Source organism: Lichenostomus cassidix, chromosome 12, assembly GCF_008360975.1.
Source record: "Lichenostomus cassidix isolate B80296 chromosome 12, HeHo_3.0, whole genome shotgun sequence".
Lineage (NCBI taxonomy): Eukaryota > Metazoa > Chordata > Aves > Passeriformes > Meliphagidae > Lichenostomus > Lichenostomus cassidix.
In genome coordinates, this window is record NC_139493.1 from 8,958,027 (window position 1) to 8,977,391 (window position 19,365).

A 19,365-nucleotide genomic window follows, 5' to 3' on the forward strand; every position below is an offset into this window, starting at 1 on the left:
ATCATATCAATTCTCGCTGCCCTACTTTTCACACAAACTAAAATATGAGGAAAGGGTAACTCAGGGTTTCTAGCCCACACTTTAATGCAATTCCATTAACTCGAGAACAGTCATGAAACCCACCTTGAACGTTTTTGTCCCACAGGACCGAAACATACCCCTGCTCCTGCTTTAGGCCTGTGGAAACAGCCTGGAAAGTAAAGCCCTTTGCTGAACGTGAGCCAGCCATCCCTCCACCACCACACTAATGGAGGCTGCTCTGCTGTCCTTCCCTGGAGATAGCAGCCAAGTCTAGTGAAGCTTCTCTCATAGCAACCAGAGCTCCAGAGCCAACAGCAGCTGCTGTCACTGCCTTCAACGCTTACCCACAGGATCCAGAGCACAGCAACACCCTCCTCCCTGCACCTCTACAGCAAAAAAACCCCAGAAGGCTGGCAACAAGATGACTTCCTGGGTCAACCACAAGAAGCAGAAAAAAAAGAAATCCTAGTATTTCCTATACAAGTGGAAAGAGGAATCTCTGATTATTGAAAAAATAATAAATTCCTTTTTTGGATTTAGATTCTGGCAGCAACACCCAGTCAGGGTGGGGGCAACCGCCTGAAATCCATAATGTACCAGCACAACATCAGATACCAACATCAAGTTCTTCCCTCACCCAAGGAGAGGGATTCGCCCCCACCGTACCCCCAACGCTCTCATTACATCATGGCCCGAGCCCGCAGCAGCCACAGGAGCCCTGCAGCACCCCGTGTCCTCTCCAGCCCGGCAGGACACCCCCTTCCCCCGCAAAAGCACACCCAGGATCTCAGCTGGGATCAGAGGAACACGAGGACACGGCCGGGAAGGGGCTGCGAACCCCCCCGCGCTGCTACACCCATTTCCCCGCTTCCACAGGGCCACACGCGGCCTCGCCTCTCTCCCTCTCCGCGGGACGACGAGACACTGCCCGGCGCCGCTTCCCCACCGGGCCCGGCGGTGAACTCCGGTCACCGGCACCCAAGGACGAGCCGCCGGGCGACAGTGACCTTGCCGGTGCCGTCGGGGGTCGGAGCGGGGCCGGGGCGCAGGCGGGGCGGCGGGGAACCCCCCCACCCCGTGGCGGCGGTGGCCGCGGTGACGGGCGAGGAAATGCGGGAGGATCGGCGCTGCAGCCGCCGGCGCCGGGAGCGGGGGTTACGGGGGAAGGCGCCGCACGGGCACCATGAGAAAGCAGAAAATGCAGGTCAAACACCGCCTCCCCCGAGGCCTGGAGGGGCCGGCGGTTCGGGGCGGGCTGCCGCGGCCCGGAGGCTGCCCTGAACCGGACAACGACCCCCGAGGCCCCTCGGGACAATGCGGGGACACGGGGGCGCGCAGAAGGCCGGGCTGCAGCGGGGCTTCCCCGGCGCTTCCCTTCACCGACAAAGCCCTACGGCCACTCTAGCCCTAACCCCGGCCCCGCACCGGCCGCCAGCGTCCCGAGCCCGCGCACCGCCGGGCCCGCCATGATGCCCGCGCACCGCGCCGGGCCGGGTCAGCTCGGGCCGGGCCTCCGGGGGCACGGCGGGGCACTGCCGACCGGGCTCCCGAGGCAGCGCAGAGCACAGCGTCGGGCCGCGGGCCGCGCCTGGAGCCCCCCCCGGCCGCCCGCCCCGCCGCCCGCCCCAGCGTTCCCTCCCGCCGCCCGGTACGACAGGTTCCCGCCCGCCCGCGCATACCTGGCCGGCCCGTTCCCCGGGCCCCTGCGCGGCACCAGGCCCGGCTCGGCGCCACGGCGTGTCCCGGGCAGCCGGCGAGAGCGAGCGCTCGGCCGCGGCAGCGGCGGCCCCTCCCCCGGCGGCGGCGGCGGCTTCTCCCCGGGCCGGGCGGAAACGGCACTGGGTGCACGGGGATCCCCGGCGCCGGCGCCAGGGGCGCCCCGGGCACGCCCACCCCGCTCCCCGTTGGCTGCCACGGCGCCGCGTCCCGCCCCGCCGGGGCGCCCGCCGCCGCCACCGCCCCGCCCTCCCGCCCTCGCCATTGGCGACCTCGCCCCGCGGCCCCGCCCCTTCTGCCGCCTCATTGGGCGTCACGCGCCCGCCCCGCCGCGCGCCCCACGGTCGCGGCGCCCCATTGGCGGCCGGCGCCGTCAGTCGGCGCGGGGCGGAGGAGGGCGGCCGCCGGCAGCGTCGACGCGGTGCTGGGCGGGCGGGCTGCGGCAGCGCCCGCCGGGCGAGCCGCGCTACGTGCCGAGGGGCGGGGCCGGCGGGGCGCGATCGCTCGGCGCGGGGCGACTCCCGCGTCGGGACACGTGGCAGAACGAAGGGGCGGTGCGGAGGGCGGCCGGGAGGCCTGGGCGGAGGGCAGCGGAGGGCGCATGCGCGGCGGCGCGCGCGCGGAGCCTGCCGCGCGGCACGTCCGCGCGCGCGGGGTTGGGGGGAGGGGGCTGGGCCGGGGTCCCGCGGCGGCGCCCGGCGCTGAGAGCGCCCCTCCTCGGGCCGGGCCGGCGGGGCACCGCGCCCACAGCGGGCCGGGCCCGTGCCTGCAGCCCCGAACAAAGGCCGTGGGGCAGCGAGGCGGAGGGACGGCCGAGCCGGGCAGGAGGGGCCCCGCGGCGGTCGGTGCCCGCGCTCGGCCGAACGGCTCCTCCCGGTTCCGGTGCCCGCGTACCGCGTCTGGGGCTGCTCGCAGTGAGCGATGCGTGCGGGCCGCAGCGCCGCAGGGACGCGGGAGGAAGGGAGTGGAGCCCGGGCGCGGAGGGAGCCGCGGGATCACGGCGAGCACTGCAGAGGCGGCGCACCGGGAGTTGCGGCGGGCAGCCGGCCCGGCCCTGCCGCCCCCGCGGGAGGGCGGTGCGGCCGCTGCGGCGGTCCCGCGGCGCGGGGACAGCGGGCTCCGGTCACGGCGCGGCGATCCAGGCGTGCCGCAAGCTCTGCGCGGCGCTGGCGCGGCGCTCGGGCGCGTAGTGCAGCGCGGGCAGCAGGAAGGCGGCGAAGGCGGCCGCCTGCCGCGGGGTCCAGCCGTGTCGGTCCGCCAGGATGCCGGGGAGGGTGCGGGGGGAGAGGCGGGAGAGCCGCAGGAGCGCGCCTGGCAGAGACAGCATGGGCACAGCGCCTCAGTCACACCTGCGCGGCTGAGACTGCCGCGCCTTGCCTCAGAATTAACCCAGAGCATCCTGAGAGATCCCTGCTTTTGCCTTGGAATTATGTCTGTGAGCTCCACCCGTGCTGCCCCTTGCAGGTTTGGGTGTTTCTCAGGAACTACATTTCCAAGCTAGTGTTTTAAGTCTTTCTGTTCATGAGTACTTTTCTTAGCTGAGAACGTGCCAAGAGTGCACAGTGTTCCCAGAATAACCATGCCACAGCCATTGCTGCTTGTTCCCTGTGCCTGCCCACAGGCACCTGGATGCATCGTGCTATTTCGGTGTCAGAGCTCGCAAGACGCTCAGGTTGAGTTTGTTTTGTGCCAGCCAGCTCCGTGGGGCCCAGCAGGAGTGCAGCCCTCATCCTGGGAGCGCATGGTGTAAATGCAGTGATTCAAGTTAGGCATGTGTGGTCAGGCCGGGTTGGTTCGTAGGGAGAGTGAATGCAGAACTAGTTTTGACTCGTTTCTTTTGAGCACCGTAGAAGAAATAAGTGAGTAAAGCATGTGGATGTGCAGGGAGGTGCTTGCTGAATTCCAGCATGGGACCAGTGAGCACTGATTTTGCTGTGGGGTAGGCTGGTGAGCATGAGAGCAGAGAAGGATGATAGGCCAAATTACAGAAGGATGGAGTCATGTGATGCCTTGTGGTCAAAGACAAGGGTTTTAGGACTCATGAGTCAAAGGGAAAGGAACTGGGCAGAATAGAAGAGATATTACAGTTGGGTCAGAAGATTGTGTGGAGCCACATTGGAAGGATATGAGTGTCCCATTCCTGGTCATCATTGTTCTCTGCCAGTGAAAGGGTGAAATCCAGCCTGTTACACACTCTTCAGCCTTCCTGGCATGGAGCTGTTTCCTGTCTGTATTTCCATTCTCTCCAAATCCAAAGGAGAAAGAATGGAAATGGTTTTTCTGTTGGGTGTTTGTATGACTGTTTTTCAGGATTTTGCATTCATCCCTGGAATGTTCATGGATTGCAAAGATAGGCAGGGCAGGGAGTGTTACTGCTCTTTATAAAATTTCCATTTGTGTTCATCCCTGCTTGTAGCCTGCATTGTGTAATGTAACTTTTGGGGGAGTTCAGCATGAGCTGAGTAGGAGTGTCTCAGGGATCTGCAGTGATTTTTAAAATAAACTTCCTTATGTCAGTTCTTACCTGGCCTGCTGAAAAATTTTGTTGACTTGTTCCATGAGAAAACAATTTGAGGAGGAATTCTTCCCAGGAGTTCAATAATACAAGCAACATGATCTAGATGGAGGGAGGGAAGACAAATTTAGATACAGACTGAGACACTTCTGTCAGTGAGATGAATAAAACTGGTAGAGTCCTACCATCATCTCTGGAAAAGTATTTCCCAGGTTTAGGATCAAACAGACACTCCCCAGTTGCCATTTCAAATGCCTAGAAATGGAATAGCACTGTTAATTCACTGATTGTCATGGAGTTTTTCTTCTCCAGTAACTGATAGTACCAATTTCCCTTGCTGTCACACAGAACTGATCCTAAAATGTGGAACTATGCACATTGGCTTGATCTGTACTGCAGTGAAACAGCACCTTTAGCTCCATCAGGATGAAAAGCAGCATGTGTCTGATTCAGGCAAGCCTGTGAGCTAACCTACATGGAGTGTGAATTGCCTTAGAGCTTAAACTAAATTAGGAATGGACTTTACCACTCCTAATTTAGCAGAGTTTTGCCCTAAAATGAACAAATGCCGACAGCCCCTCTCACCTTCTCAGCAAGGAAGCTTTCTTTACATGGATAGGTGTATGCTGAGGACTTGCTGCCCTGGCCAGGCAGGTCTGTCACCTGCCCTGCACACACAGCATTGTCCCCAGTCCTACCAGGCAGGCTGTACTCCAGATATCTGCAGGAGTGCTGTAGTCCAATCCGAGAAGCACTTCCAGGGCACGATATGGCTGGGTCTGGATCTCCTTAGAAAAAGGCTTGTACTGGAACAGAAACAAGCTTCCTGTGGCTGGTGTCCCTAAACCATCACAGCAACACTGGTGGTCTCAAGCTACTCATGGAGCAAGGGGACGTTGGGGACACGACACTGTCTGTTCTCAGCTCTGCGCAGGGCACGGCGAGTGCCTTCCTGGCCCCACTGGCACCAGGGGGAATCTGCCTCCCACCATTTCACACTGAACATGGTTTTGAGTTTCTAATTGTAGGGACTAACTGCAAGCTGGAGAAATGTCCAAAGCTGACAGTGTCTCAGGAAGACAGTGCACAGCTCGGAGCTGAGAGTGCTGAACATAACACCCCCCAATATTGGCATCCCTTCAGCACAATGCAATAGCTGTTCAGCTGTAAAGGGACAGACACACGGCGTGGGATGAAAAGAAGCACACAGCATCCCACATTGTCATGGGATTGAGACTTGGAGCAGACTCACTGTCCAGCAAGCGCTTCCTAGATCTGCAATTTTCACTTCTATGCTCATTAAATCCGATTCTTCCAATTGATTTCCAAGATCACCTCCTAGATGGAAAGGACAAAGAGAAATCAGATCTTTCTAAACAAGCAGGTATAGCCTGCTTGCCACAGCAGAGGGATATCTGCCTTCCTTTAATGCTTCTCAGTCTAAAAGGTCCTAAATACTTTTTATCGTGAATCAAATGCCACCTGTTTTTTGAAGGAACACAAAAGAAGATCTGGTATCCAGTAAAAACTAAGAGAATGTTTGGGAGAACAGTAACTCAGAGTGGAATGGTGTGACCATGTGCTCCTGTCCTGCTGCAAGGTTCCTCTAGTACCAAGGTTAAATTATTGTGGGCCCAGAGGAGAGCAGCAGTCAGAACCAAAACATCTGTAATTCCTCTTCAGCAACCTTGCCAGTCACAGACCTTGGACACAGCCTGCTTGGCAAGCAACGTGAAGGTTACACTTTCATGTGATCCCAGAAAAGGGTAATTCCTGGTTTGGTGCTTTACAGTGACCTGTCAGCCTATGCTTAATATTGTGGTTTTCTGCTCTGAGCAAAAGGCTTGGTCACTAATTTAGCATTCCCTGATTGCTCCAGAGTTTGAGAGACAAAACAGCAGTGTCATGGGAGAAATGCTCACAGGAGAACACAGTGCAAGGATAATATGAAAGGTCTCATTGCTGGGAGATGAGCTAATCTCTTGAGAAACTCTCCAGCCCTACATCTTATTCAATATTCACACCATTCTGTGTAAATAAATTATGTCTCAAAAGGCCTTGAAGATTAGCAGTACATACAAGTCTCCCACAAACCTCAGAAACACGAGAAATAAAGAGCAGGAGTGTTGTACAGCTTTCTGATCAAGTAATTTTGTAGGTAAACCTTTCAGTAACTGAAAACACTAGACACAGGCAACTGTTCTCGACATAAAGCCTTGAGAGTGAGCTTTGAGGTCATGATGGGGCTGTTAACAGATATCTGTGACTTATAGTTATCCTTCATACAAACCCACCTGCCGGACCACATTTCAGTAGGTGCCTTGAGCCCAGCATGGCAGTTGTGTTAAGCAGAGAAAGGATGTCTTTCAGCAGCATCAGCTGGCTGTAATGTTCTATACTGGCTATTTCAGGAGATGTGAACCTTTCCTAAGGTATCCGTACCTGCTGCCTCTGTTTTTTCCCTCCTGCCAATAAACACCTAAGTCAGTTTTCTTGTTAAAAAAGCCCTGGAGTGCTCACCTGCTCCCTTTAGCCTCCCTTCTGTTCCCTGGTTGCAGTTGAGTGTATCCATGATAAGCCTTTGGAGCCTTTTGCTGTGTCCATACAGCAGGATGTTCTCTGGTTTGATGTCCGCGTGGATGATGCGGCAGCGCTGGTGCAGGAAGTGCAGCCCTGCCAGCACCTGGGCAAGGAGGCAGCACTGTCACAGCAGCCCTGAGACGGTCCCCACCACCTCCCCTGCCCCAGCAGCTGCCAGAGTGGCCAGGCACAAGTCATGGACATTCTGGGCACTGATGGTAACTATCAGCAATAAATGGTTTCCTGTTGGAGTGGCCTGTGGGAGCAGCACGAAGGGTTCCATCACCCCACTGGGCAGCAGAGCCCCAGGAGTGAGTGGGGGCCTAGAGAGCCCAGTGAGGAAAGGGCTGTTTGGGGTGACACACAGCAAAAGGCAGCATGACAATCCACAGATTGTCAGCACAGACAGGCAAGGCCAGGGAGGTGGGAAGAGGATGGGGCTATGAGAAGGCATTACAATTACAAAGCTGAACTTTCTCCTGAAAAAACATTCTTTTTTGTATGGCTGTTGTGTCTTGGGACAACTGCGCCTTCCCACTGATTATAACTTCCATTTGAATGACAGTGACATGGTATGGGAGGGTGTCCCATCATACAAGGAAGGAAGACACAGCATAACCCGGACAGGAGGGAGGAGAGACCATGAGTGAGTGCACAGAGAGGATTTCAGGGCCCTGCAGGAGAGCCATGTAGGGAAAGAACAGCTTGTGGTGCAGCAGGGGGAGCCTGGCCTGTCACAGGGGAGAGATAAACAACACCTACCAGAGATGAACAGTCACTATCAGAAATCAATAACAGAAAAGGCTATGGGGAGAGTAAGGCTTGTTTTTTAAACACTCTGATCAGTCATAAAGGATTGGTAAATATTCTCTGTATTATCAAATTCTATTCTGGGATGAACACCAGCCCCAGGGAAATATCAACCTTAAATGGTAACTGTGAAACGCGGGGAAAGATTTAAATAACTGAACTGGAATGAATCAGAAGTAAATACTGCCCCAGTGCTGATCTGAAGGGGGAACACAGGTCTGAGATTTTACAATTAAAGGAGATAATGGATCAAGCAAAAGCCTGAGTGTGAAGTGGGGCGCAGAGATAATGCCACTACATTTTTGTGCAATTTACTCAGGTGTTAGTGGAACTTCTTTAGAGAAAGGAGAGGCTATTACAGAAAATAGGATGAAGGAGGAAGCAATTTTCTTAGTGTCCCTAGAAGGGCACAGGAATCAGGGTAGCAAATCTTCATCTTGGCAAGTTTACAGACTCCTGATTAATGTTAGCACAAGAGGCAAAAAGTAGTTTTAACTATTCTGAGGTCTCATTCAGGTTTCCTATTCCTTAAGCACAGCCAGCACTTTAGAAACTCAGTTTTCACTATCTTTTCAATTGGCACACCACATCCTTACAGGGGGTGAAGGAAAAGTGGGCTCTGCATAGAAAAACCTCAACATGGGAAGAGAACCAGCTGACCAAATAAGCAATTTAGAAATTCCTGTAAAGATGGGAGGGAGACCTTAAGCAGCCTTTACTGGTACCATGCAGAAAGCTGCTGGAGCTGACAGGGCTACCCACAGCTGGATGCCAAGGCAAATGCCAGCAGTCTGGCATTGCTGCCAGAGGGGACTTCTCAGGGCAGTATGAGGGCAGAGATAACGCGGTTTGCCCACAAGAAGCAGAACTATAGCAGGCTGTTTGTCCCCTCCAACTCCTACAAGCAGCAGAGCTGCTGGAGAACTCAATGATTGCTGAGATGATGGGAACAGAAATGCCAGCCCTGACTTGCTGGTATACATCTGCAGGCTGTTGGCACTTCTCTGCAGGCTGTTGGCACTTCATGGCCCTGACTCCTTCCCAAACCTGAGAAGGCTGTAGGCTTAGGCAGTAACACCCAAGGAAGACTGTGGCATGTCCCCCAGCCAACAGCCCTTTGGTGCCCTTGCCCAGTTCCAGCTAAGTTCTCACCTGCTGCAAAGACTTTTTCACAAAAGGCAGAGGCAGTCCTTGGGCTGTGTAGTTTGCCATCAGACATCGCAGGGAAGGACCCAGCGCCTCAAATACGAGGCACACATGTGGGAAAGAGTCAGGAATTCACTAACATGGAAAGGGTATTACCACCAACCCTTTGCTTTTCACCAGAGCAACCAAATACCTCCTAATCTGGCCTCTCCCTCCAGCCACCTGCATGTGCCCTGGCCCAGCTACAGCCCTGCTCACCCTCCTCATGGCAGCACAGCACTCAGCTTTACACCATCCTGTGGCTCTCCAAGGCAAGCTTTGCAGGCCCAGAAAAGCACTCTCCACAGAAGGATATGGAAACCGTTGTCTCCAATCATTCTGAAATCATCTAACAAGCAGACAATGTTTTCTCCTGCCTGGTCCTTCTTCTTCATGCAGCTCACCTGAGGGAGAGGATTCCAAGAAAGCTGCCATTAGAGACATATATATGGACAAGAACACCTTGCACCTGTTTTATCCTGTCTGACAGACTTTCTCTTCCGGGGGTTGGCACTTTGTGACAGCCCTGGGAACCAGCTGTATACTGCTGAATGGGCAGGCGTGTCTCTCAGAGAGAATTAATAATAAATCAGGGGTAAGGCTCAGTCTGTACACAGGGTTGTGCTGATGTGCAGAAAAGCAGCCCTCTGATTACATAAAATTAGTGCCACTTGGTACTTCCTCTTGCATCACTGCATCTGGCTCATGTCCCTTTAGACAGGGCCTGCAGATTTATAGGTGTGAACTAACTATTTCTCAAACATGTTGGAGAAAGGCCACAGAGTAATTTAAAATGCAAAATTTAATGGCTTTTACTCATCTGAAGCTGATGTAACTTTGTATTTGAGCAAACTTGAAGAATTGTGACCACGAGCTTTCTAGAACTAGCAGTTCAAGCTACCTTCAAAGGCAACTTGGTGCGACCCAGATACAGGCACCTAATTACCACCTCCATTAGCAGAGGGAGGAAGAAGCTTTGTGACTTCAGGTGTTTATTGTATTTTTGCTACATCCTATTTTTTTCTATTGCAGGTATTTCCTTTTGCTTTTGTATCAGTGTTGTGGTAGAGCAATGTCCTCTGACATTGCTCTATCACAACCTGCTTCATTCCTCTGTGAATGAAGCAGGTACTGCAGACATGCTCCCTGCTTGAGAATATTACCACCTTCTTCTGTTGATTATCCACCTTCCCATTCTGCAGGTTCCTTCTATTTGCTGGATTTCAGTCTCAGCTAAAAGAAATAGGCTGGCAGGGCTAGTGGGACACAGCTGACATGTCCCAGTATGATGGAGGAAGGAGAAGGTGTCTGTTTCAGAGGTCAGTGCTGAGACAGGGTGATTTCTATGAATTCCCTAACCTGTGGTTTTTTTCCTGTTCCCCACCTAGCTCCTTGGACTGAGACCTGGAGGGAGAGGGGATGATGAGGCTGATACTCAAACCTGAACTCAGTGGCCATCCCTTGGAGCAAAGCATAGACTCACAAAATATACTTACACAGTGGAGGAAAGCAACCTCATCCTGGGCAGTCTCAGCAAAGCCTTCCTTGCTTTTCAGGACCTTCACAGCTACCTGTTTCTTCCTTCTGGGAAATGAACCACAGCTGTCAGCCAAGAAATGTCAGTGACCCTGACCAGCAGCAATTCCCCTTCTTCCAGCCAGCCAGTCCTGGGCTCCCCAGGGAGGGTGCTGCCCTTCTGCAGGCAGCCTTGGCCTCACCCTGCAGCACGCCAGGCCTATGGGCATCCCTCCCACTGGCATCTGGCAGCACAGCTGCCCCAGGGACCAGCAAGGGACTGGAGAAAAAAAAGGCAGAGCATGGATACTGCAGGGTCTAAATGGGAAAAGAAAATGCAGAGCAAGATCTGATCCCACCTTGTTTACGTTCTTTGATTTCTGGGGACCAGTTCTGCTCGTAGCACTCCACTGATCTCACAGCCAGGTTTTCCCTGTGCTCAGGGATGCCTGACATGCTCCCAGGCTGTGCTCTGCTGCTTCTGTGAGAGGGGCCAGCTGTGCCCAGGACATCAGCCACCCCTTCCCACCTCCCTGAATGGCACTCAGCCCCTCACCTCATGTCCTGGCACAGCCAGACAGTGGCAAAGGCACCGCAGCCCAGCTCATGCAGCACTTGGTATCGCGTGTTGAACACCTCTCCCTCCTGCATGGGGTGGTGGCCTCCTGTGGGGACCATCACCAAGAGATATTAGTGGCATCTCTAAATGCTCTTAGACTGAAGGAGCAGCTGAGGACAGCCTGATGGGTCCCAGTGGTCTCCTCTAGCCTGGGAAGAGCCTGGCATGATCTCATCTGTGGAGCCTCACGCCCAAGGACTGACCTGTGTGCTGGGCTGACAGCATCTCCTGCTGCATCTGCTCCTCCATGGCCCTGCAGCACGGCAAATCCTGGCACGAGGGGATGGAGGCAGTGGGACACCAAGGTGTGGGACACGGGCGGTGTGATCTTCAGCACTTTACCCCTTTAAAGAGAGCTGGAGAGCTTCAGGGTGGCCATACCTCTGCTGTGCCCTCACCCCCTTCCTTCCCGTTTTTTTCAGCAGCCACTGCAGTCAGGCTGCTACAAACACTTTTGGCACTTCAAGGAGACAGGGATTATTTTAAGATTTCAGAAGAGGAAAGCTGGCAGGCTGGTCCCAGGCCAGGGCCAGGTGGGGGTCTCAGGTGTCCTAGTGTGTATTTTCATGGGCTTAGCAGGGTCTCTGGGATCCCCTCCCACAACCAGGGAAAGCACCCCTCCCTATCCCTATCCTGGCTGAGGAGGGAATTTGGGCTTTGGCTGGCAGAAGGAGGCTCCTGTTCCAGAGGGGTGTGAAGCAGACCTTGCATTCTAAACACTGCAATGCTGCTCCTCTGCCCAGAGCCCAGCCCTGGGGCAGAAGCACGGGTTTATCACTGACTGTCCTGTGACATCCCAGCAAGGCCACAGGACATCCTGGCAAGGGGCTGCTCCTGGGGTTTGTTACCATGACAGCCCAAGGTACAAACACCAAGACAGCACAGACAGACTGATCCAACTGCTGCCCTCCCGTGCTGCAGCACTGATGTAGGACTGGCTTCAGTACTGGTCACCTGAAATAGCAGCCCAGAGCCCTTGTTGCTAATGAAATACAGATTCAAGCCACCATATCTGGGCATTCCCAACCCAACCTTTCATAATTTGGAAATGTCACTTGCTGTATGGCTGAAGCTTCAGGCTAACACACACTGTCAGAACTCAAAACAGGTGGTAGTAATGCCCATAGACCATTAGCACAGATAGAAATATTGACCTTTAAATCCTCCAAATCAGGTCACTAAAGCTAAGAACTCATCTGAACTAGAAGATATTCAGAAATAATTACAGAGGGCTGGCGGTGCTGGTCGCAATGGGAGCCATGTGACAGTACCATCTAGAACAGTAGCATCTTCAGGTGCTGAGACAGAGGACTGACTTCCTCAAAACATTAAAGTTTCTTTCCAAGTGCTGATACTCCTCTTCCAGTGCAGCAGCCAGAGGCACAGCCTGCTTTTGGGCATCCAGTGAGCTCCCAGCACTGTTCTAGTTAAGGGTCAGACTGGGCTCAAGACTTACCTTTTGTCAGGGAAAACCCAAAGTGCCAGAGCTGACGTTACTCTGTTCACCCAAGCCTGCACAGAAGTCTGAAAAGAGCCCAAAAAGCCTCCCTCTCCTCACATTTCTACACCTCTAACTCTTTCATTTACACTGTTCAGAATCAGTCTCTTTTAAGTATAAACCTCCAGGATGCTGCATGTCTGCATGGCCACTCTTTACAGCAAATATTCGCTGACATCTTACCTACGAAACAGAGCTGAAATCAAAATTTTCCTTATTTGTGCACAGACTGGGCTTATCAGTACCCTTACACACTCCTGCATCACAAGCATCTGCCTGAGCCTTCTTCACTCACATCATGAAGACAGCAGGGGCTAAGCTGAGAGCTGGACAGAAGCAAGAAAGATTTAATGATGTGGCTCACCACTCACCTGCCAAAGGAAAACTCATGACTGTGTGGAGATGGGAGTTCAACAGCATCTTCCCTTGGTGGAGTGTTCTGATGAGTAGAGACTTCAGTGAGAAAATAAGACCCAGATGCAGACCCAGAGTGTAAGACTTGTCCTAGCCCTAGATGGAGATTTTGGGCACTTCACTGGGCCCTGGTGGCCTTGTTGCTGCAGATGCAAGACAAGTCCATCCTTAGGCATGAGAGATTTACCTCCATCCACTCTCTCTGGATGGGAGCACTGGCAAAAGATGAAGAGTGTTGCTATGCAACTTGGTACAGGAAAGTGAAATGTACTTTTCTGAGCTTTGCAATAAAGGACAATTGGTGCTTTTAATCCTTCATTGCTTGACACCTTTACATTAAATACAACTTATTTTGCTTTTGTCATTCCAACTATTTTGTGCAGAACCCACCGAATTGCTGCAGGTCTGGACTAGCTCAGAGAACTTCAGCCCAAGAACTGCTCCTGCCTGGTTTGTGAGAGCCTCAGACAAGGAGTGATGCTTCACATCTGACCTGGACTCCTCCACCCAACCTGCATGGAACAGTGCATGGAGCTGCCCAACACCAGTCATGCCTTATGACACCTGGACCTTTGGAGTGGCAGAATTCACCAGAGCAATACACACTTTCAGAATCTGCACCACCACAGACCTACAAGCCCTTGCTGAGCACAGCATCCCTGCAAGTCACAGCATGCAGCATACAAGCAGCCCCAGTGGGGCTCTGATCCCAGGGCCCTGCTCAGACTCACCATGCAGCAGCTCACAGGCAGGACACACCACTCCCTTTGTCATCTGGCTTGCCCTGGAGCTCCCCAAAGTGAGATACCAGCTGGTCCTGCTCTGCTTTTAGTCTGCACTGCCCCAGGAGGGGTGTTCCTTCAGCCCACCAAACTTCTGCATCGCTGCATGGACGTGGTGAGGAGCGGGGCAGGGTATCAGATCACAGCACCACTTCTGGGAACAACCTTGGCTTTGGGAGAGCAGGAGACCTCAGACAGCTGCGGTGGATTCACTTTACTGCTGGCCTCTCCCTGCCTCCCTGGCAGGAGGCCTGTCAGCCTGCAGTAGATTCACAGTCTCCACAGCAACTATTTATAGCGGGAAATTCACAGCTCTACTGAGATGGAAACAGAAAAGTCCTCCCCCTCTGCTCTGCCATCCCCAGACCCAGAAACCATGGGGCTGCCTGACTCTTCCCCCTGCTCCCAGGGGAAGCACCATCTTCTGCGTGGCAGAGCCATCCCCATCCCCAGACCCACCCATGTGTCACACTGCTGGACCTGAGGCACCTCAGCCTCTTCAGCAGTGCCTGCACACAATTGAACACCATCACAGCATGGTCCTGGTGGCCACAGAGCCCATGCTTCCCCTGTTCCTTTCTCTTGGAGAACAAGCACAGCAGCATCCTCCCCACAGCCCTGGGGGGACCCAAGCATCCCAGCACCATGCAACACTGGGGAGAGAAAAGGCCACACACAGTAAGAATCACATTTTTTTTCCCCCACTGCCACATGCTGCAGCCTTGCACCGGAGCTGGGCATGGCCTGGCCTCCCCCTCGCTGGGGCCCTGGGCTCGCACAGCTCGGATTTCCTGGCTGAGGCTGCAGAGACAGAGCCCCAGCCCTGCAGTGAAGGGTTAACCCTGCCTGCAGTAGCTCTGCTGCAGCTCCAGGCTGCCAAACCCAGGCCAGGGCCTCCCAGAGCGGTTCTCCCCCTGCCTGTGCCCCTCTGCTCTCACCTGCCTTCCCTGCACTAAAAATACCGAGGGAGGGGGCAGAGGCTGCGCCAGGCTGGGTGCTGAGCCCTGCAGGGCAGCACGGGGGGAACAAGCGGTTTGTGACCCCTAAAAGGGCAACAAGAACACACAGAGTACAGAGAGGAGGGACTAAAAGAGGGGGAGAAGCAGACGATACAAAACTCTACTAGTAAAGGAAGGGGAGGGAAGAAAAGAGGATAGATGGGCCAGGAGCCAGCTGTCTGGGAAGAACTGTACAATTCATGTAAGAATTAAGCTGTTTTGATAATTTAGGAACACTGGCTTCTGCCGCACACTGGTGGACTAACAGTGACCAACATAAACTGTACCTTCAGCAGCCCTTACTCACAGTGAGAAACCACAACTAGAACTGCCATGCAGTGCCAGCCCAACATGAGTGTCTGTGGAGGGAGACTGCCTCCTCCCGTGGTCAGGGATGGTATTTGAGCTCTGGAAACAACAGAGGGATGCAGGTGGTAGGTGGCATAGGGTTATTGTGAAGAAACACAGCCTAGGGAGGAGGGAAAAGCTTCACACTCCTCACACAGCTTACAGGTCCTGGTGCTTAAGAGTACACAGTTTCCATTTAGGAGGAAAAAGAGGCAAATACATTCTGGGTAATTGCATCATCCTGCAATACAAGCATGACACAGAGGTTGTATATTAAAATTTATTGAATTATTGTGTAAGAATTCTCTTTATTAAAATCATTTGGACTCTAAACTGATTATTTACAGACAAAACCTCTTATATCACCAATAGATTCCTACATCTCAGAACAGTATCTACAAACAGTTATTACACTATGTAACAAAATTCAGATTTTTTTTTCAAGCTTTTTATATTAATTATTAATTCCAATTTGAGAAAGACAGTACCTCGGGTGCTCTGAGCAGAACCTAAGGTGTGGCAGGGCATAAATGCAGGTCAGGCCATACCATAACAGACACACAGACACCAAGTCACAAGGCTGGGAGAGGGCAGAGTCACCAGGACAGAGGACCAGGAAAAAGACTACAAGAGCAAATGCCCTGGGTGTTCTGGAAACCAAAATAATCATCCCCACAAGAAAGGCACACACAAAAAAAAAAAAAAAAAAAAGCAGCAGCATCTTGCTGCAACCAGAGCACACCCTGAAAAAGAAACGGCATTCCACCGAGGCAGCAGCATCCAAGAACCCTCTATTTTCATAAAAAAATTTAGCCATCCTTTTTATGGGGAAAAAAAAAAAAAGCTTTCAGGTACAGCCTAAATTTGCCACCAGACAGATGAAAGCAAGAGCTCTCACATCTACATCACATGGGCACCAGCTGTGCTTCCTTGTGCCATCGGGAGAGACATTCAAACACACTAACGGAGATTTATCTTAATACTGATCAGTTCTCAGCCTTTCACCCAGACCACGGCAGAAGCAAATCCCTCCCTCTGACCGCAGCACTAAATAAAGCTGGGTGCTGCCACTCAGGAACACCACGGTGCTGGGAGTCCCACTGGAGCAGCGCCATCCCCTCGCTGTGCCTGTGTCCCGCAGGAGGGGACTGGCCGCGGTGGCAGGGCTCTCTCTGCTGGTGCCCACAGAACTTGCTACCTGAAAGCAAACAGGAACATCCAGACAGCATTCTCAGTCCTTCAGAAGGAATGTCCAGCTGGTCGTGGAATCAGGCAGAGACTGGAAAAAACTTGGAAGGATTGCGAGGAATAAATAAATAAGTTTTCCCTGCAGTAGGGAATTTCATAATAAAACCTGTTTTGTGCAAATTTAAATGCAACAGAACCCTGTCGTAGTAACGGATTTTGCCACAGGAGAGGGGCATGGACGGACAGAAGAGGGGCCATGCCTGAACATCCAAGTTGATCCCAGCGAGGGCCTTCAGTGAGTGTCCACAGGGAGAAGGATGCTGGTATCTAGAACACCAAGGACAGGCAGATGGGAGGAGCTGGGCACTACCAGATTACCATTCTTACTGCACCTGCACTAGGCAGTGTGTCCTGTCCAGCCACGCAAGGACAAGCTGAAGATGTTAAATATGTCAATCACCTATGTTTAGCTCTATTTTTAAGTCTTGATTATTGCTCTAATAAAAGCAGACTTTCACAGATACACTCGGAGAAAGCAGATAATTTCCAACATCCAGGAACACTACTGAGAAGCAAGGAGGGTGCAGATACCAGTGTGAGGTGGAAGGAGAATTAAGCCTCAAGCCACCCTGTTTTGGGAAAGTGCAGAGCCAATTCTGCAAAAATAGGGGCAGACATTGCCAGTCTTCAGAGCCAGAAATCCAGCAGAGAGCCTGTGGCTTCTGGCAGACAGTCAGCAAGTTGGGGAGGCTACAAACTAGGCCTTATTTCCCAGGGCAGAAAGTTCATCCACCAACATACAAGGGGACAGCACTACTCCACCACTACACCTGCACCTGCCTCAAATCAAGAAATATCCTCCTGCAGCCCCTAAAGGAATGGGCCTTACTATGCATTGTACTGGCTTTTTCCCATCCAGCAGTCCTTTCTTCCACCCAGCTTTTTGGGGGAACCAGTTTAATCAGATTTAGTCAATACAGAGGTTTCAGAGATGCTAAGTTCCCATAAGTTTTGTGGAAATGGGTGGTCAGGCAGGAGTGAGACCCTAACTGGTCCTCAGCTGGGGAAAGAGGCAAACTCTGCAGCCCCATTTTTGCCTGGCAGCAGCCAGCCAGCCACCCTGCTGCTCCATACAGCAGGACAGGAGCAGAAGGTGGCACAGGGATGTTGCTCATACTCTGGGCACACCATGTACCTGGGAATACTGCTGAGAAAGGGTCACAGGTTCCTGGCTTTGTAGGAAAAAAGGCTAGCATTAGCCTGTTGTTACATTGCTCCAAGAACAATTTTGCAACTGCACAGCACTTGCACAAAGCCACGGGGCTGATGGAGCAGGCCTAGAATTACTGCTATATGCAACGTAAAGAGAGGTAGGGATGTGATCCTGCCCTGTTCTAGCTCTGCTACCTCCTGGCCCACACAATCACCTCCTCAAAGCAGTGAAAGAGGAGTCAGGCCTGTCCACCTGCCCCAGGCACACAGGACATCAGTGTGGTATTAGCAGCGGGGGGGAAGAGAACAAGTAGGGCACCCTTATAAATAGGAATTGGCTCCTAGAAGAGCACAGGACTGTTCACAACGTGGAGGAACTAAGGAGGAAGCAGTGAGGAGCTGCCCTGTGACAGCTGCCAACTAACTGTGCTTGTGCCTACTCCAGCCTCTCCTCCATGTACAAATCATTCCTCTTTGCAGGACACCTGACCCTCCTTGGGAACATCACGGTTGTGCTTCACAGCTCCTCTGAGTTCACAGCTCACCAAATAACCCTTCTATGTGCCACAGCAGGAGAGTGTGAGCAGTGGAGCTGAGGGTTAGGTGTAAGGCAAGCCTAAGAGAAGAGCACACAGAGCCTGGGACTGAGCCGCGGGGAAAGGCGAGCTGCTGGTACGACAACAGAGACACCTACGAGTTATCCCTGCAGACAAAGCAGTGGAGAAAACTGCTCCAGTGCTGACAGACGTTTGTCAGTAGAAGTGCACAGAGATACTTCTCCAAGAAAAGCTTTGTCTCAAAGCCACAAAGTTAAACATTCTCCTTTAGCATTTAAATACATTAACTTTCTGAGGGTATTTACAAGTCCAGTTCAGAGCAGCAGAACAGCTGGACACTGGAGGAAGGGGAAGTGGCACAAGGCATTTGTTGTGCTTTTCCAAAGAGCAGGGCAACCTCTGACCACAAGGAACCAGGAAGACAGATCCGAACTGTGTCAGTGGAGACTGAGGCGAGCCAGGCAGTGACTCTCACACACTGAATTTGTCCTGAGGGAAAGGGTGAGGGGGTGCTGTTCATTTACAGTGGGCCTCTGGGCAAGCACCCGTGCTGGTGAGCACATTCCAGCCAAGCAGGTGCCACGCAGAGCTGTCAGAGACCAGAGCACTGGGGAGCAAGAGACCTCCACCATCAGACACTCTCCTTTCTACATCCAGCATCTGGAACCAGCAGGGATGTTGCTGCAAGGAGTTTCTCAGGGGTGCTTGCTAGCTGGGGACAGAAGTTACCCCAGCAGTCAAACCAGGAAAAGCTTCCTGATCACCAAGGAAGTGAGTGGCTGCAGCAGGAAGTGTCCCAGCACTGGCAAGGGCATCTGTGCAAGGCTGAAGACTCCACAGACGCAGTGTTCAGTGTTGTCACCTGGCTCTTCAACAACGTGGCTTGGAAACTTGGCACATTCACATAACATCTGTAGGAAGGACCTGTGTGGCCCCTCAGCAGTCTGCCAGGGAAAAACCAACGTCTGTCCTTTTTCTTTTTTTTTGTTTGTTTGATTTTGCTTTTAGAAAGAAAAAAACCTGTAAAAAAATATTCTCTGAGATGCAAGGACGCTTGTACTTTTTACTGCCTTGGCCATCCCCTTGCTCATGTCACCTGCAGGTTCCTTGGGGAGTCTGGTTCCAACGGCAGCAGGACACCCTGTTTATCAACTAGGATGAGCACTGTCCCCATTCAGCCAGGGGAGAGCAGTCTGTCTGTGCCTGTCACAAATCTGTGACTTTATTCTCCACAGCTGCTGCAATCTGTTGCAGTCTATATCCAAGCTGCATCTTCTGTGCCGTTGGGTCTTCTTCCAAGGCAGTAATGATCTGCAACAAGACAGAGCTCACTGGCAGCCTCTCTCCAGCACACAACTCCCAACCAGTTCAACTCCATGCCCCATGCAGAACATCAAGCTGGAATTC

At 53.0% G+C, this 19,365-nt stretch overlaps 3 protein-coding genes and 1 long non-coding RNA gene across 7 annotated transcripts in view; 1 reads left to right on the forward strand and 3 right to left on the reverse strand.

Annotated features, from left to right (window-relative positions):
* The window catches only part of SETD5 (SET domain containing 5), a 65,155-nt gene extending 63,141 nt beyond the window's left edge, over positions 1-2,014 (reverse strand). The window contains exon 1 of one of the 2 annotated variants that reach the window (XM_085072536.1): positions 1,701-1,840. Coding sequence is in view for 1 of the 2 variants with exons in the window: in XM_085072535.1 (XP_084928661.1) it covers positions 1,701-2,002 (302 nt within the window). In the remaining variant the exon portion in view is untranslated. Of the gene's footprint in view, positions 1-1,700 lie in introns of both variants that reach the window. The other variant, XM_085072535.1, reaches the window with a different exon arrangement.
* Positions 1,982-10,946, reverse strand: LOC146431651 (serine/threonine-protein kinase SRPK-like). 2 transcript variants are annotated; one of them, XM_085072542.1, is made up of 9 exons: positions 10,899-10,946; positions 10,324-10,411; positions 8,795-9,231; positions 6,773-6,935; positions 5,505-5,590; positions 4,951-5,058; positions 4,438-4,507; positions 4,262-4,354; positions 2,861-3,048 (listed from the first exon to the last, which is right to left on the reverse strand). In XM_085072542.1, exons 3-9 carry the CDS (start codon positions 8,852-8,854, stop codon positions 2,861-2,863), a joined length of 768 nt encoding a protein of 255 aa, XP_084928668.1. In that variant the 5' UTR covers positions 8,855-9,231; positions 10,324-10,411; positions 10,899-10,946. The 2 variants fall into 2 exon arrangements, with proteins under 2 accessions (XP_084928667.1, XP_084928668.1); XM_085072541.1 differs by lacking the exons at positions 4,951-5,058; positions 5,505-5,590; positions 6,773-6,935; ... (1 more) ...; positions 10,324-10,411; positions 10,899-10,946 and having other exon boundaries at positions 1,982-3,048; positions 4,438-4,511.
* LOC146431652 (uncharacterized) lies at positions 6,934-16,375 on the forward strand. The gene is made up of 2 exons (XR_014854715.1): positions 6,934-7,050; positions 10,216-16,375. It is a non-coding gene; the product is annotated as an uncharacterized LOC146431652 (long non-coding RNA).
* Positions 15,268-19,365, reverse strand: part of PLXNB1 (plexin B1) — a 77,727-nt gene continuing 73,629 nt past the window's right edge. For both annotated transcript variants that reach the window (XM_085072533.1, XM_085072534.1), the window contains exon 38: positions 15,268-19,269. In XM_085072533.1, coding sequence (XP_084928659.1) covers positions 19,165-19,269 — 105 coding nt within the window. In that variant the 3' untranslated portion in view covers positions 15,268-19,164. The remainder of the gene's footprint in view (positions 19,270-19,365) is intronic.

Bases quoted from the DNA above. Each gene is read 5' to 3' on its own strand.
- LOC146431651 (XM_085072541.1), bottom strand. The intron at 3,049-4,261 runs GTAAGAACTGAC...TGTCTCTGCCAG, and splicing joins AAAATTTTTCAGCAGGCCAG to GCGCGCTCCTGCGGCTCTCC.